Source organism: Lampetra fluviatilis, unplaced genomic scaffold, assembly GCF_964198595.1.
Source record: "Lampetra fluviatilis unplaced genomic scaffold, kcLamFluv1.1 SCAFFOLD_791, whole genome shotgun sequence".
NCBI classification, from domain to species: Eukaryota; Metazoa; Chordata; class Hyperoartia; order Petromyzontiformes; family Petromyzontidae; genus Lampetra; species Lampetra fluviatilis.
This window is the reverse complement of record NW_027620784.1, coordinates 1304-17500: the sequence shown is the minus strand read 5'-3', so window position 1 is coordinate 17500 and position 16197 is coordinate 1304. Positions and strand designations below refer to the sequence as shown.

Sequence of the window (16197 nt, the reverse complement as noted above, 5' to 3'; positions counted from 1 at the left end):
ACCCACTCACCCACTCACTCACCCACTCACCCACCCACCCACCCACTCACCCACTCACCCACTCACCCACCCACTCACTCACCCACTCACCCACTCACTCACTCACCCACTCACCCACCCACCCACCCACTCACCCACTCACCCACTCACCCACCCACTCACTCACCCACTCACCCACTCACTCACCCACTCACCCACCCACTCACTCACCCACCCACCCACCCACCCACTCACCCTGAGTCGCCCTCAGATATTCGAATGCGAAGAGAAGACGCAGCGAGGATGGCCGAGAGTGGTGGACAATCGCATTGATCACCTGCACCAATGTCACCAGCAGCATCATCATCATCAGCAGCAGCAGCATCATCATCAGCAGCAGCAGCATCAGCAGCAGCAGCATCAGCAGCAGCATCATCATCAGCAGCAGCAGCAGCAGCATCATCATCAGCAACATCATCAGCAGCAACATCATCAGCAGCAGCAGCAGCAGCAGCATCATCATCAGCAACATCATCATCAGCAGCATCATCAGCAGCAGCAGCATCATCATCAGCAGCATCATCAGCAGCAGCAGCAGCATCATCATCATCAGCAACATCATCAGCAGCAGCATCATCATCAGCAGCATCATCAGCAGCAGCAGCAGCAGCATCATCATCATCATCAGCAGCATCAGCAGCAGCAGCATCATCAGCAGCAGCAGCAGCAGCATCATCAGCAGCATCATCAGCATCATCATCATCATCAGCATCATCATCAGCATCATCATCATCAGCAGCAGCATCATCATCATCAGCAGCATCATCAGCAGCAGCAGCATCATCAGCAGCATCATCAGCAGCAGCATCATCATCATCAGCAGCATCATCATCATCAGCAGCATCAGCAGCATCAGCAGCAGCATCATCATCAGCAGCAGCATCATCATCATCATCAGCAGCATCATCAGCAGCAGCATCATCATCATCATCAGCAGCAGGAGCAGCATCATCAGCAGTAGTATCATCATCATCATCATCAGTAACAGCATCATTAGCATCATCATTAGTATCATCATCAGCAGCACCATTAACATCATCAGCACCACCACCACCATCATCATCATCAGCACCATCATTAGTATCATCATCAGCAGCACCATTAACATCATCAGCACCACCACCACCATCATCATCATCAGCACCATCATTAGTATCATCATCAGCAGCACCATTAACATCATCAGCACCACCACCACCATCATCATCATCAGCACCATCATTAGTATCATCATCAGCAGCACCATTAACATCATCAGCACCACCACCACCATCATCATCATCAGCACCATCATTAGTATCATCATCAGCAGCACCATTAACATCATCAGCACCACCACCACCACCATCATCAGCAGCAGCAGCAGGGTGAGTGATGAGGTGAGCGATGGGTGGGGGTGGTGAGTGATGAGGTGAGCGAGGGGGGTGAGTGATGAGGTGAGTGGTGAGGTGAGGGGTGAGTGATGAGGTGAGTGATGAGGTGAGCGAGGGGGGTGAGTGATGAGGTGAGTGGTGAGGTGAGGGGTGAGTGATGAGGTGAGTGGTGAGTGATGAGGTGAGTGGTGAGGTGAGGGGTGGTGAGTGGTGAGGTGAGTGGTGAGTGATGAGGTGAGTGATGAGGTGAGTGATGAGGTGAGTGGTGAGTGGTGAGGTGAGTGGTGAGGTGAGTGATGAGGTGAGTGGTGAGTGATGAGGTGAGTGATGAGGTGAGTGGTGAGGTGAGGGGTGAGTGATGAGGTGAGTGGTGAGTGATGAGGTGAGTGGTGAGGTGAGTGGTGAGGTGAGGGGTGAGTGATGAGGTGAGTGGTGAGTGATGAGGTGAGTGGTGAGGTGAGTGGTGAGGTGAGGGGTGAGTGATGAGGTGAGTGATGAGTGATGAGGTGAGTGATGAGGTGAGGAGTGGTGAGTGATGTGGTGAGTGATGAGGTGAGTGATGAGGTGAGGAGTGGTGAGAGATGTGGTGAGTGACCTTCCGCGCCTGTGAAGGCTCCGTGAGCTCCAGGCCGAAGCGAAGGACTCGAAAATCCTTGCAGTGAATGATGAGCGACTCGGGGTGACGCGAGGCAGAACCCGCGGTGACGGCCTTTCTACGCCCGTCCACCACTGCGGAGACACAGGGAGACACGGGGAGACTCTGGGAGACATGGGGAGACGCGGGGAGACACGGGGAGACGCGGGGAGACGCTGGGAGACGCGGGGAGACGCGGGGAGACACGGGGAGACGCTGGGAGACACGGGGAGACGCGGGGAGACACGGGGAGACGCTGGGAGACGCTGGGAGACGCGGGGAGACGCGGGGAGACACGGGGAGACGCTGGGAGACACGGGGAGACGCGGGGAGACACGGGGAGACGCGGGGAGACGCGGGGAGACGCTGGGAGACACGGGGAGACGCAGGGAGACGCGGGGAGACGCGGGGAGACGCTGGGAGAGACGGGGAGACGCGGGGAGACGCTGGGAGACGCTGGGAGACGCTGGGAGACGCTGGGAGAGACGGGGAGACGCGGGGAGACGCTGGGAGACGCTGGGAGACGCTGGGAGACGCGGGGAGACGCGGGGAGACGCTGGGAGACGCTGGGAGACGCGGGGAGACGCGGGGAGACGCGGGGAGACGCTGGGAGACGCGGGGAGACGCTGGGAGACGCTGGGAGACGCGGGGAGACACGGGGAGACGCTGGGAGACACGGGGAGACGCGGGGAGACACGGGGAGACGCGGGGAGACGCGGGGAGACGCTGGGAGACGCTGGGAGACGCTGAGAGACGCTGGGAGACGCGGGGAGACGCGGGGAGACGCGGGGAGACACGGGGAGACGCTGGGAGACACGCGGGGAGACGCGGGGAGACGCGGGGAGACGCGGGGAGACACGGGGAGACGCGGGGAGACGCTGGGAGACGCGGGGAGACGCGGGGAGACGCGGGGAGACGCGGGGAGACGCGGGGAGACGCGGGGAGACGCTGGGAGACGCGGGGAGACGCTGGGAGACGCTGGGAGACGCGGGGAGACACGGGGAGACGCTGGGAGACACGGGGAGACGCGGGGAGACACGGGGAGACGCGGGGAGACGCGGGGAGACGCTGGGAGACGCTGGGAGACGCTGAGAGACGCTGGGAGACGCGGGGAGACGCGGGGAGACGCGGGGAGACACGGGGAGACGCTGGGAGACACGCGGGGAGACGCGGGGAGACGCGGGGAGACGCGGGGAGACACGGGGAGACGCGGGGAGACGCTGGGAGACGCGGGGAGACGCGGGGAGACGCTGGGAGACGCGGGGAGACACAGGGAGACGCTGGGAGACGCGGGGAGACGCGGGGAGACGCGGGGAGACGCGGGGAGACGCGGGGAGACGCGGGGAGACGCTGGGAGACGCGGGGAGACGCGGGGAGACGCGGGGAGACACGGGGAGACACGGGGGAGACGCTGGGAGACAAAGAAAGACTCAGGGAGACACGGGGAGACGCGGGGAGACGCGGGGAGACGCGGGGAGACACGGGGAGACACGGGGAGACGCGGGGAGACGCGGGGAGACACGGGGAGACGCTGGGAGACGCGGAGAGATGCGGGGAGACGCGGGGAGACGCGGGGAGACGCGGGGAGACGCGGGGAGACGCTGGGAGACGCTGGGAGACACGGGGAGACGCTGGGAGATGCTGGGAGACGCGGGGAGACGCTGGGAGACGCGGGGAGACGCGGGGAGACGCGGGGAGACGCGGGGAGACACGGGGGAGACGCTGGGAGACAAAGAAAGACTCAGGGAGACACGGCGAGACACGGGGAGACATGGGGGAGACGCGGGGAGACGCGGGGAGACACGGGGAGACGCGGGGAGACGCAGAGAGACGCGGGGAGACACGGGGGAGACGCGGGGAGACACGGGGGAGACACGGGGAGACACGGGGAGACACGGGGGAGACGCGGGGAGACACGGGGAGACGCGGGGAGACACGGGGGAGACACGGGGAGACGCTGGGAGACGCGGGGAGACGCGGGGTGTGAATGTGTCCGTGTGTCTTACTCACCCACATAGACGGTGTCCACCCCAGTGAGAGGCACATCGTAGTCACCCAGCACGAGGCTCCTCAGCCCCACCTGTACCACCAAAGACAAAGGTCCCCCGTGTAGCCTCAACAGACTGTAGGGGCAAGTGCTGTGAGCAGTAGCGAGTAGCAAGCAGCACTACACCGCTGCTACACCAGATACTCTCATTTGAGGCTGAGTCGACCTAGGGGAGGCACAGGACCGGTTCAGATAATCGTCACCGGTGGTGTTGGCCGTGAGCGGGAATCGAACTCGGGTCGCCGGGTTCGTGGCTCAGCGTTGTGCTAACCACCACCATCATCACCACCACCATCATCGCCATCAACACCACCACCATCACTATCAACACCACCACCATCACTATCAACACCACCACCATCACTATCAACACCACCACCATCACTATCAACACCACCACCATCACTATCAACACCACCACCATCACTATCAACACCACCACCATCGCCATCAACACCACCACCATCACTATCAACACCACCACCATCACTATCAACACCACCACCATCACTATCAACACCACCACCATCACTATCAACACCACCACCATCATCACCACCACCATCATCGCCATCACCACCACCATCATCGCCATCAACACCACCACCATCGCCATCCACACCACCACCATCACTATCAACACCACCACCATCGCCATCAACACCACCACCATCACTATCAACACCACCACCATCGCCATCAACACCACCACCATCGCCATCAACACCACCACCATCGCCATCAACACCACCACCATCACTATCAACACCACCACCATCACTATCAACACCACCACCATCACTATCAACACCACCACCATCGCCATCAACACCACCACCATCGCCATCAACACCACCACCATCACTATCAACACCACCACCATCACTATCAACACCACCACCATCACTATCAACACCACCACCATCACTATCAACACCACCACCATCGCCATCAACACCACCACCATCGCCATCAACACCACCACCATCACTATCAACACCACCACCATCACTATCAACACCACCACCATCGCCATCAACACCACCACCATCGCCATCAACACCACCACCATCACTATCAACACCACCACCATCGCCATCAACACCACCACCATCACTATCAACACCACCACCATGGCCATCAACACCACCACCATCACTATCAACACCACCACCATGGCCATCAACACCACCACCATGGCCATCAACACCACCACCATCACTATCAACACCACCACCATCACTATCAACACCACCACCATCACTATCAACACCACCACCATCACTATCAACACCACCACCATCACTATCAACACCACCACCATCACTATCAACACCACCACCATCACTATCAACACCACCACCATCGCCATCAACACCACCACCATCGCCATCAACACCACCACCATCACTATCAACACCACCACCATCACTATCAACACCACCACCATCGCCATCAACACCACCACCATCGCCATCAACACCACCACCATCGCCATCAACACCACCACCATCACTATCAACACCACCACCATCACTATCAACACCACCACCATCGCCATCAACACCACCACCATCACTATCAACACCACCACCATCACTATCAACACCACCACCATCGCCATCAACACCACCACCATCGCCATCAACACCACCACCATCACTATCAACACCACCATGGCCATCAACACCACCACCATCGCCATCAACACCACCACCATCACTATCAACACCACCACCATCGCCATCAACACCACCACCATCACTATCAACACCACCACCATCACTATCAACACCACCACCATCACTATCAACACCACCACCATCACTATCAACACCACCACCATCGCCATCAACACCACCACCATCACTATCAACACCACCACCATCGCCATCAACACCACCACCATCACTATCAACACCACCACCATCACTATCAACACCACCACCATCGCCATCAACACCACCACCATCGCCATCAACACCACCACCATCACTATCAACACCACCACCATCGCCATCAACACCACTACCATCACTATCAACACCACCACCACCACCATCATCACCACCACCATCATCACCACCACCATCATCGCCATCAACACCACCACCATCGCCATCAACACCACCACCATCGCCATCAACACCACCACCATCGCCATCAACACCACCACCATCACTATCAACACCACCACCATCACTATCAACACCACCACCATCGCCATCAACACCACCACCATCACTATCAACACCACCACCATCGCCATCAACACCACCACCATCGCCATCAACACCACCACCATCGCTATCAACACCACCACCATCGCTATCAACACCACCACCATCACTATCAACACCACCACCATCGCCATCAACACCACCACCATCGCCATCAACACCACCACCATCACTATCAACACCACCACCATCGCCATCAACACCACCACCATCGCCATCAACACCACCACCATCACTATCAACACCACCACCATCACTATCAACACCACCACCATCGCCATCAACACCACCACCATCACTATCAACACCACCACCATCGCCATCAACACCACCACCATCGCCATCAACACCACCACCATCACTATCAACACCACCACCATCACTGTCAACACCACCACCATCGCCATCAACACCACCACCATGGCCATCAACACCACCACCATCACTATCAACACCACCACCATCACTATCAACACCACCACCATCGCCATCAACACCACCACCATCGCCATCAACACCACCACCATCACTATCAACACCACCACCATCGCCATCAACACCACCACCATCGCCATCAACACCACCACCATCACTATCAACACCACCACCATCACTGTCAACACCACCACCATCGCCATCAACACCACCACCATGGCCATCAACACCACCACCATGGCCATCAACACCACCACCATCGCCATCAACACCACTACCATCACTATCAACACCACCACCATCACTATCAACACCACTACCATCGCCATCAACACCACCACCATCGCCATCAACACCACCACCATCGCCATCAACACCATCAACACCATCACTATCGCCATCAACACCACCACCATCACTATCAACACCACCACCATCACTATCAACACCACCACCATGGCCATCAACACCACCACCATCACTATCAACACCACCACCATCGCCATCAACACCACCACCATCGCCATCAACACCACCACCATCACTATCAACACCACCACCATCGCCATCAACACCACCACCATCGCCATCAACACCACCACCATCACTATCAACACCACCACCATCGCCATCAACACCACCACCATCGCCATCAACACCACCACCATCACTATCAACACCACCACCATCGCCATCAACACCACCACCATCGCCATCAACACCACCACCATCACTATCAACACCACCACCATCACTATCAACACCACCACCATCGCCATCAACACCACCACCATGGCCATCAACACCACCACCATCACTATCAACACCACCACCATCGCCATCATCACCATCAACACCATCACTATCAACACCACCACCATCACTATCAACACCACCACCATCACTATCAACACCACCACCATCGCCATCAACACCACCACCATCGCCATCAACACCACCACCACCACCATCATCACCATCAACACCATCAACACCACCATCACTATCACCACCACCATCATCACCATAACCATCACCATTATCACCACCACCATCATCATCACCATCAACACCACCACCATTGCCATCAATACCACCACCACCACCACTATCATCACAATCAACATCACCACCACCACCACCATCACTATCACCACCACCACTTTCAACACAATCAACATCACCACCACCACCATCATCACCATCAACACCATCGCCATCAACACCACCATCACTATCACCATCACCATCAACACCACCACCATTGCCATCAATACCACCACCACCACCACCACTATCATCACAATCAACATCACCACCACCACCATCACTATCACCACCACCACCACTTTCATCACAATCAACATCACCACCACCACCATCACTATCACCACCACCACCACTTTCATCACAATTAACATCACCACCACTTTCATCACAATCAACATCACCACCACCATAACCACCAGGTGGTGAGCGTGGTGAGCGTGGAGGTGGTGAGCGTGGTGGTGAGCGTGGTGGTGAGCGTGGTGGTGAGTGTGGAGGTGGTGAGCGTGGTGGTGAGCGTGGTGGTGAGTGTGGAGGTGGTGAGCGTGGTGGTGAGCGTGGTGGTGAGTGTGGAGGTGGTGAGCGTGGTGGTGAGCGTGGTGGTGAGCGTGGTGGTGAGTGTGGAGGTGGTGAGCGTGGTGGTGAGCGTGGTGGTGAGTGTGGAGGTGGTGAGCGTGGTGAGCGTGGTGAGCGTGGTGGTGGTGAGCGTGGTGGTGAGCGTGGTGGTGAGCGTGGTGGTGAGTGTGGAGGTGGTGAGCGTGGTGGTGAGCGTGGTGGTGAGCGTGGTGGTGAGTGTGGAGGTGGTGAGCGTGGTGGTGAGCGTGGTGGTGAGTGTGGAGGTGGTGAGCGTGGTGGTGAGTGTGGTGGTGAGTGTGGAGGTGGTGAGCGTGGTGGTGAGCGTGGTGGTGAGTGTGGAGGTGGTGAGCGTGGTGAGCGTGGTGAGCGTGGTGGTGGTGAGCGTGGTGGTGAGCGTGGAGGTGGTGGTGGTGAGTGTGGTGAGCGTGGTGAGCGTGGTGAGCGTGGTGGTGAGCGTGGAGGTGGTGGTGGTGAGCGTGGTGAGTGTGGTGAGCGTGGTGAGCGTGGTGAGCGTGGCGAGCGTGGTGGTGAGCGTGGAGGTGGTGAGCGTGGTGGTGAGCGTGGTGAGCGTGATGGTGGTGGTGGTGAGCGTGGAGGTGGTGAGCGTGGTGAGCGTGGTGAGCGTGGTGAGCGTGATGGTGGTGGTGGTGAGCGTGGAGGTGGTGAGCGTGGTGAGCGTGGTGAGCGTGGTGGTGGTGAGCGTGGTGAGCGTGGTGAGCGTGGTGGTGGTGAGCGTGGTGAGCGTGGTGAGCGTGGTGGTGGTGAGCGTGGTGAGCGTGGTGAGCGTGGAGGTGGTGAGTGTGGTGAGCGTGGAGGTGGTGAGCGTGGTGAGCGTGGTGAGCGTGGTGAGCGTGGTGGTGGTGAGCGTGGTGAGCGTGGTGAGCGTGGTGGTGGTGAGCGTGGTGAGCGTGGTGAGCGTGGTGGTGGTGAGCGTGGTGAGCGTGGTGAGCGTGGAGGTGGTGAGTGTGGTGAGCGTGGAGGTGGTGAGCGTGGTGAGCGTGGTGAGCGTGGTGAGCGTGGTGAGCGTGGAGGTGGTGAGCGTGGTGAGCGTGGAGGTGGTGAGCGTGGTGAGCGTGGTGAGCGTGGTGGTGGTGAGCGTGGTGAGCGTGGTGAGCGTGGAGGTGGTGAGCGTGGTGAGCGTGGTGAGCGTGGTGAGCGTGGTGGTGAGCGTGGTGAGTGTGGTGGTGAGCGTGGTGAGCGTGGTGAGCGTGGTGGTGAGCGTGGTGAGCGTGGTGGTGAGCGTGGTGAGTGTGGTGAGCGTGGAGGTGGTGAGCGTGGTGGTGGTGAGCGTGGTGGTGGTGGTGAGCGTGGTGGTGAGCGTGGTGGTGGTGAGCGTGGTGGTGGTGGTGAGCGTGGTGGTGAGTGTGGAGGTGGTGAGCGTGGTGAGCGTGGTGAGCGTGGTGGTGAGTGTGGTGGTGGTGAGCGTGGTGGTGAGCGTGGTGGTGAGCGTGGTGGTGAGCGTGGTGGTGAGCGTGGTGAGCGTGGTGAGCGTGGTGAGCGTGGAGGTGGTGAGCGTGGTGAGCGTGGAGGTGGTGAGCGTGGTGGTGAGCGTGGTGGTGAGCGTGGTGTTGAGCGTGGTGAGCGTGGTGAGCGTGGTGAGCGTGGAGGTGGTGAGCGTGGTGGTGAGCGTGGTGGTGAGCGTGGTGGTGAGTGTGGAGGTGGTGAGCGTGGACCTCCTCACCCTGCACCCAGCGTCGTGGCTGGGCGTGAACGAGACCCTGAAGTTGGTGCAGAGGAGGAGACCCAGCGACGAGGTGGAGGAGGTGGAGGAGGTGGTGGTGGACGTGGAGGTGGTGGTGGAGGTGGTGGAGGTGGAGGAGGAGGGGGGGGAGGAGGGGTGGCCCCCACCCTCATCCCCCGACCTCACCGACATCATCATCGCCACGCGGCGAGCAGAGCCAATCACCAGCTCCCCTGTAGCGGTAGGGGGGGGGGTGAGTGGGGGGTGAGGAAGGGGTGAGTGGGTGAGTGGGTGGGTGAGTGGGTGGGTGAGTGGGTGGGTGGGTGAGTGAGTAGGTGGGTGAGTGGGTGGGTGAGTTAGTGGGTGAGTGAGTGAGTGAGTGGGTGAGTGAGTAGGTGGGTGAGTGGGTGGGTGAGTGAGTGAGTGAGTGGGTGAGTGAGTAGGTGAGTGAGTGGGTGAATGGGTGGGTGAGAGGGTGGGTGGGTGAGAGGGTGGGTGGGTGGGTGAGTGAGTGGGTGGGTGAGTGGGTGGGTGAGTGGGTGGGTGGGTGAGTAAGTGGGTGAGTGGGTGAGTGAGTGAGTGAATCAGTGGGTGAGTGAGTGAGTGAGTGGGTGAATGAGTGGGTGAGTGAGTAGGTGAGTGAGTGGGTGAATGGGTGGGTGAGTGGGTGGGTGAGTGGGTGGGTGGGTGAGTAAGTGGGTGAGTGGGTGAGTGAGTGAGTGAATCAGTGGGTGAGTGAGTGAGTGGGTGAGTGGGTGAATGAGTGAGTGGGTGAGTGGGTGAATGAGTGGGTGAGTGAGTGGGTGGGTGAGTGGGTGGGTGAGTGAGTGGGTGGGTGAGTGAGTGGGTGGGTGAGTGAGTAGGTGGGTGAGTGGGTGGGTGAGTGAGTGAGTGAGTGGGTGAGTGAGTAGGTGAGTGAGTGGGTGAATGGGTGGGTGAGAGGGTGGGTGGGTGGGTGTGGGTGGGTGGGTGAGTGAGTGGGTGGGTGAGTGGGTGAGTGGGTGGGTGGGTGAGTAAGTGGGGTGAGTGGGTGAGTGAGTGAGTGAATCAGTGGGTGAGTGAGTGAGAGTGGTGAATGAGTGGGTGAGTGAGTGGGTGGGTGAGTGGGTGGGTGGGTGAGTAAGTGGGTGAAGTGGGTGAGTGAGTGGGTGGGTGAGTGAGTGAATCAGTGGGTGAGTGGGTGAGTGGGTGAATGAGTGGGTGAGTGAGTGGGTGGGTGGGTGAGTGAGTGGGTGGGTGAGTGGGTGAGTGGGTGGGTGAGTGGATGAGTGAGTGGGTGAGTGAGTGGAGTGGGTGGGTGAGTGAGTGAGTGGGTGGGTGAGTGAATCAGTGGGTGAGTGAGTGAGTGGGTGAGTGGGTGAATGAGTGGGTGAGTGGGTGAGTGAGTGGGTGGGTGAGTGAAGTGGGATGGGGTGAGTGGGTGAGTGGGTGCGTGAGTGGATGAGTGAGTGGGTGAGTGGGTGAGTGAGTGAGTGGGTGGGTGAGTGAGTGAGTGGGTGGGTGAGTGAGTAGGGGGTTGAGTGGGTGGGGTGAGTGGGTGGGTGAGTGAGTGGGTGAGTGAGTGAGTGGTGTGAGTGAGTGAGTGAGTGAGTGAGCGGGGTGATTGAGTGGGTGAGAGGGTGAGTGAGTGGGTGGGTGAGTGGGTGGGTGAGTGAGTGGATGGGTGGGGTGAGTGAGTGAATGGGTAAGTGAGTGAGTGGGTGAGTGAGTCAGTGGGTGAGTGAGTCAGTGTGTGGACTGAGTGAGTGAGTGGGTGGAGTGGGTGAGTGGGTGGGTGAGTGAGTGAGTCAGTGGGTGACTGAGTGGGTGAGTGAGTGAGTCAGTGGGTGACTGAGTGAGTGAGTGGGTGACTGAGTGAGTGAGTGAGTGGGTGACTGAGTGAGTGAGTCAGTGGGTGACTGAGTGAGTGAGTGGGTGAGTGAGTGAGTGGGTGAGTGAGTGAGTGGGTGACTGAGTGAGTGAGTGAGTCAGTGGGTGACTGAGTGAGTGGGTGACTGAGTGAGTCAGTGGGTGACTGAGTGAGTGAGTGAGTGGGTGAGTGAGTGAGTGGGTGGTGAGTTAGTGAGTGGGTGGGTGAGTGAGTGAGTGGGTGAGTGAGTGGGTGACTGAGTTAGTGAGTGAGTGAGTGAGTGGGTGAGTGAGTGGGTGAGTGAGTGGATGAGTGAGTGGGTGAGTGAGTGAGTCAGTGGGTGACTGAGTGAGTGAGTGGGTGAGTGAGTGAGTCAGTGGGTGACTGAGTGAGTGAGTGGGTGAGTGAGTTACCAGGGAGAAGCGTTGGAAGCGGATTGGTGCATTCTTGGGTCTCCTGGAAAGGTGGCAGTAAGAGGTCAACACGAAGTGAGCCCCAGTGATTAACACTGAACCCTATGGGAGTGAGCCCCAGTGATTAACACTGAACCCTATGGGAGTGAGCCCCAGTGATTAACACAATGAACCCTATGGGAGTGAGTCCCAGTGATTAACACTGAACCCTATGGGAGTGAGCCCCAGTGATTAACACTGAACCCTATGGGAGTGAGCCCCAGTGATTAACACAATGAACCCTATGGGAGTGAGCCCCAGTGATTAACACTGAACACTATGGGAGTGAGTCTCAGTGATTAACACTGAACCCTATGGGAGTGAACCCTCAGGGAGTGAACCCTATGGGAGTGAACCCTATGGGAGTGAACCCTATGGGAGTGACCCCCAGTGATTAACACCGAACCCTATGGGAGTGAGCCCCAGTGATTAACATTAAACCCTATGGGAGTGAGTCTCAGTGATTAACACTGAACCCTATGGGAGTGAACCCCAGTGATTAACACTGAACCCTATGGGAGTGAGTCCCAGTGATTAACACTGAACCCTATGGGAGTGAGCCCCAGTGAATAACACTGAACCCTATGGGAGTGAACCCCAGTGATTAACACAGAACCCTATGGGAGTGAGCCCCAGTGATTAACACTGAACCCTATGGGAGTGAACCCCAGTGATTAACACTGAACCCTATGGGAGTGAACCCCAGTGATTAACACTGAACCCTATGGGAGTGAACCCCAGTGATTAACACAGAACCCTATGGGAGTGAACCCCAGTGATTAACACTGAACCCTATGGGAGTGAACCCCAGTGATTAACACAGAACCCTATGGGAGTGAGTCTCAGTGATTAACACTGAACCCTATGGGAGTGAGTCCCAGTGATTAACACTGAACCCTATGGGAGTGAGCCCCAGTGATTAACACAGAACCCTATGGGAGTGAGCCCCAGTGATTAACACAGAACCCTATGGGAGTGAGCCCCAGTGACTAACACTGAACCCTATGGGAGTGAACCCTATGGGAGTGAGTCTCAGTGATTAACACTGAACCCTATGGGAGTGAGTCCCAGTGATTAACACTGAACCCTATGGGAGTGAGCCCCAGTGATTAACACAGAACCCTATGGGAGTGAGCCCCAGTGATTAACACTGAACCCTATGGGAGTGAGTCCCAGTGATTAACACTGAACCCTATGGGAGTGAGTCCCAGTGATTAACACTGAACCCTATGGGAGTGAGCCCCAGTGATTAACACAGAACCCTATGGGAGTGAGCCCCAGTGATTAACACAGAACCCTATGGGAGTGAGTCTCAGTGATTAACACAGAACCCTATGGGAGTGAACCCCAGTGATTAACACAGAACCCTATGGGAGTGAGCCCCAGTGATTAACACAGAACCCTATGGGAGTGAGTCCCAGTGATTAACACTGAACCCTATGGGAGTGAACCCCAGTGATTAACACTGAACCCTATGGGAGTGAACCCCAGTGATTAACACAGAACCCTATGGGAGTGAGTCTCAGTGATTAACACAGAACCCTATGGGAGTGAGTCTCAGTGATTAACACTGAACCCTATGGGAGTGAACCCTATGGGAGTGAGCCCCAGTGATTAACACTGAACCCTATGGGAGTGAGCCCCAGTGATTAACACTGAACCCTATGGGAGTGAGTCTCAGTGATTAACACTGAACCCTATGGGAGTGAGTCTCAGTGATTAACACTGAACCCTATGGGAGTGAGCCCCAGTGATTAACACTGAACCCTATGGGAGTGAGCCCCAGTGATTAACACAGAACCCTATGGGAGTGAGCCCCAGTGATTAACACTGAACCCTATGGGAGTGAGCCCCAGTGATTAACACAGAACCCTATGGGAGTGAGTCTCAGTGATTAACACAGAACCCTATGGGAGTGAACCCCAGTGATTAACACAGAACCCTATGGGAGTGAGCCCCAGTGATTAACACAGAACCCTATGGGAGTGAGTCCCAGTGATTAACACTGAACCCTATGGGAGTGAACCCCAGTGATTAACACTGAACCCTATGGGAGTGAACCCCAGTGATTAACACAGAACCCTATGGGAGTGAGTCTCAGTGATTAACACAGAACCCTATGGGAGTGAGTCTCAGTGATTAACACTGAACCCTATGGGAGTGAACCCTATGGGAGTGAGCCCCAGTGATTAACACTGAACCCTATGGGAGTGAGCCCCAGTGATTAACACTGAACCCTATGGGAGTGAGTCTCAGTGATTAACACTGAACCCTATGGGAGTGAGTCTCAGTGATTAACACTGAACCCTATGGGAGTGAACCCTATGGGAGTGAGCCCCAGTGATTAACACTGAACCCTATGGGAGTGAGCCCCAGTGATTAACACTGAACCCTATGGGAGTGAGTCTCAGTGATTAACACTGAACCCTATGGGAGTGAGTCCCAGTGATTAACACTGAACCCTATGGGAGTGAGTCTCAGTGATTAACACTGAACCCTATGGGAGTGAGTCCCAGTGATTAACACCGCACCCTATGGGGGATGCTTTGTAGGGGGATATTATCCTTATAACAACAACAAAATACAAAAATTTAAAAAGTAAAAAAATGTATTTAACCACTTAAAAAAATCTCCTCAGAACACACATTTTTTTTAACGGTTTCATTTAAAAACTCTTTTTTTTCCTTTGTTTTACCTGCGGCCTGACGTAGGAGACAAAGGAAGGCTTGAGGCTGGACTTCATCACTCGTAACAATAGCTAATTAACAATTTTAAACAATTTAAGATTTTAATTAACGCGGCAAAAAGAACTTTGCTCGCTTCAAATCTGCCCCCACCTCACGATGCGAGGGCGCTTTCGATTGTAAACCGTAGTGCGGATGGGGGGGGCACGGGGTTTGCCGTCACGTGGCCGCGGTTGTCCAACCAGGAGAGCGCGTAGGTGGGGGGCGGGGCCTCCACCGAGATTACCTCACCCCTCCGCCGCCGTTGGTTTATCCGCGGTACGTTTTTCAATACGATTTTCAGTTGCCTCTGTTGCAATAATAAAAGGGTGTTATGGGTTGTGGTTTTTAATTTCTTTTGTTGTTAATTTTTACATCGAAATCTCGTGGATAAAAGACCGAGGTTGTTGTTTAGCGCCACTAAATTCGTTTCATTAAAAAAGTTGCCTCTGTCTAATAATTCTTGTTGAATGCACTGTTTTGTGTTTTCAATCCCATTCATTATCACCGGGGGGTTGTGGGGGAGTGCAATATAGAGGTTGTTCATATTCTTGGTTCTCTCGGTAAAGTCACGTAGATAGAAAATAAATATACAATAAAAATAACTTTAAAATAAAGGGGTTTTTTTTTTATTTAATTTAAATTAAATTCTATTTTTTATCTACGTGACTTTACCGAAATAACCAACAATATGAATTCCTGCAGTCACATGGAGGTCGCTGTTTAGCGCCACTTAATTTGTTTCATTAAAACAAATTGCCTCTGTCTAATAATTCTCGTTGAAGGCACTGTTTTGTATTTTCAATCCCATTCATTAACACCCATTACTAGATAGAGGTTGTTGTTTAGCGCCACCTCATTCATCGCAAATGTTACAGTCGTCCTCGTTGCCTCTGCCTGATTACGTTCAGTAGGCTTGTGTTTCTTTTTTAAATCCCGTAATATACTTGACTGAAATACAGAGGTTGTTGTTTAACGCCAATCTGTTAAGGGTATGGGTCTAATGTTAAGTCTATGGGTCTAATGTCTATGGGTTTAATGTTAAGTCTATGGGTCTAATGTTAAGTCTGTGGGTCTGATGTTAATTCTATGGGTCTAATG

At 55.8% G+C, this 16197-nt stretch overlaps 1 protein-coding gene across 1 annotated transcript in view; it reads right to left on the bottom strand.

Moving 5' to 3' along the window:
• The window catches only part of LOC144954382 (myotubularin-related protein 10-like), a gene marked incomplete at its 3' end in the record, with an annotated part of 38736 nt that extends 23485 nt beyond the window's left edge, over positions 1-15251 (bottom strand). The window contains exons 1-6 of the mRNA XM_078884884.1: positions 15069-15251; positions 12335-12377; positions 10073-10305; positions 4057-4126; positions 2008-2141; positions 235-316 (exon numbers count right to left, since the gene is read on the bottom strand). Of these exons, the coding sequence (XP_078741010.1) occupies positions 235-316; positions 2008-2141; positions 4057-4126; positions 10073-10305; positions 12335-12377; positions 15069-15116 (610 nt within the window). The remainder of the gene's footprint in view (positions 1-234; positions 317-2007; positions 2142-4056; positions 4127-10072; positions 10306-12334; positions 12378-15068) is intronic.
• Between the last annotated feature and the right edge of the window lie 946 nt (positions 15252-16197).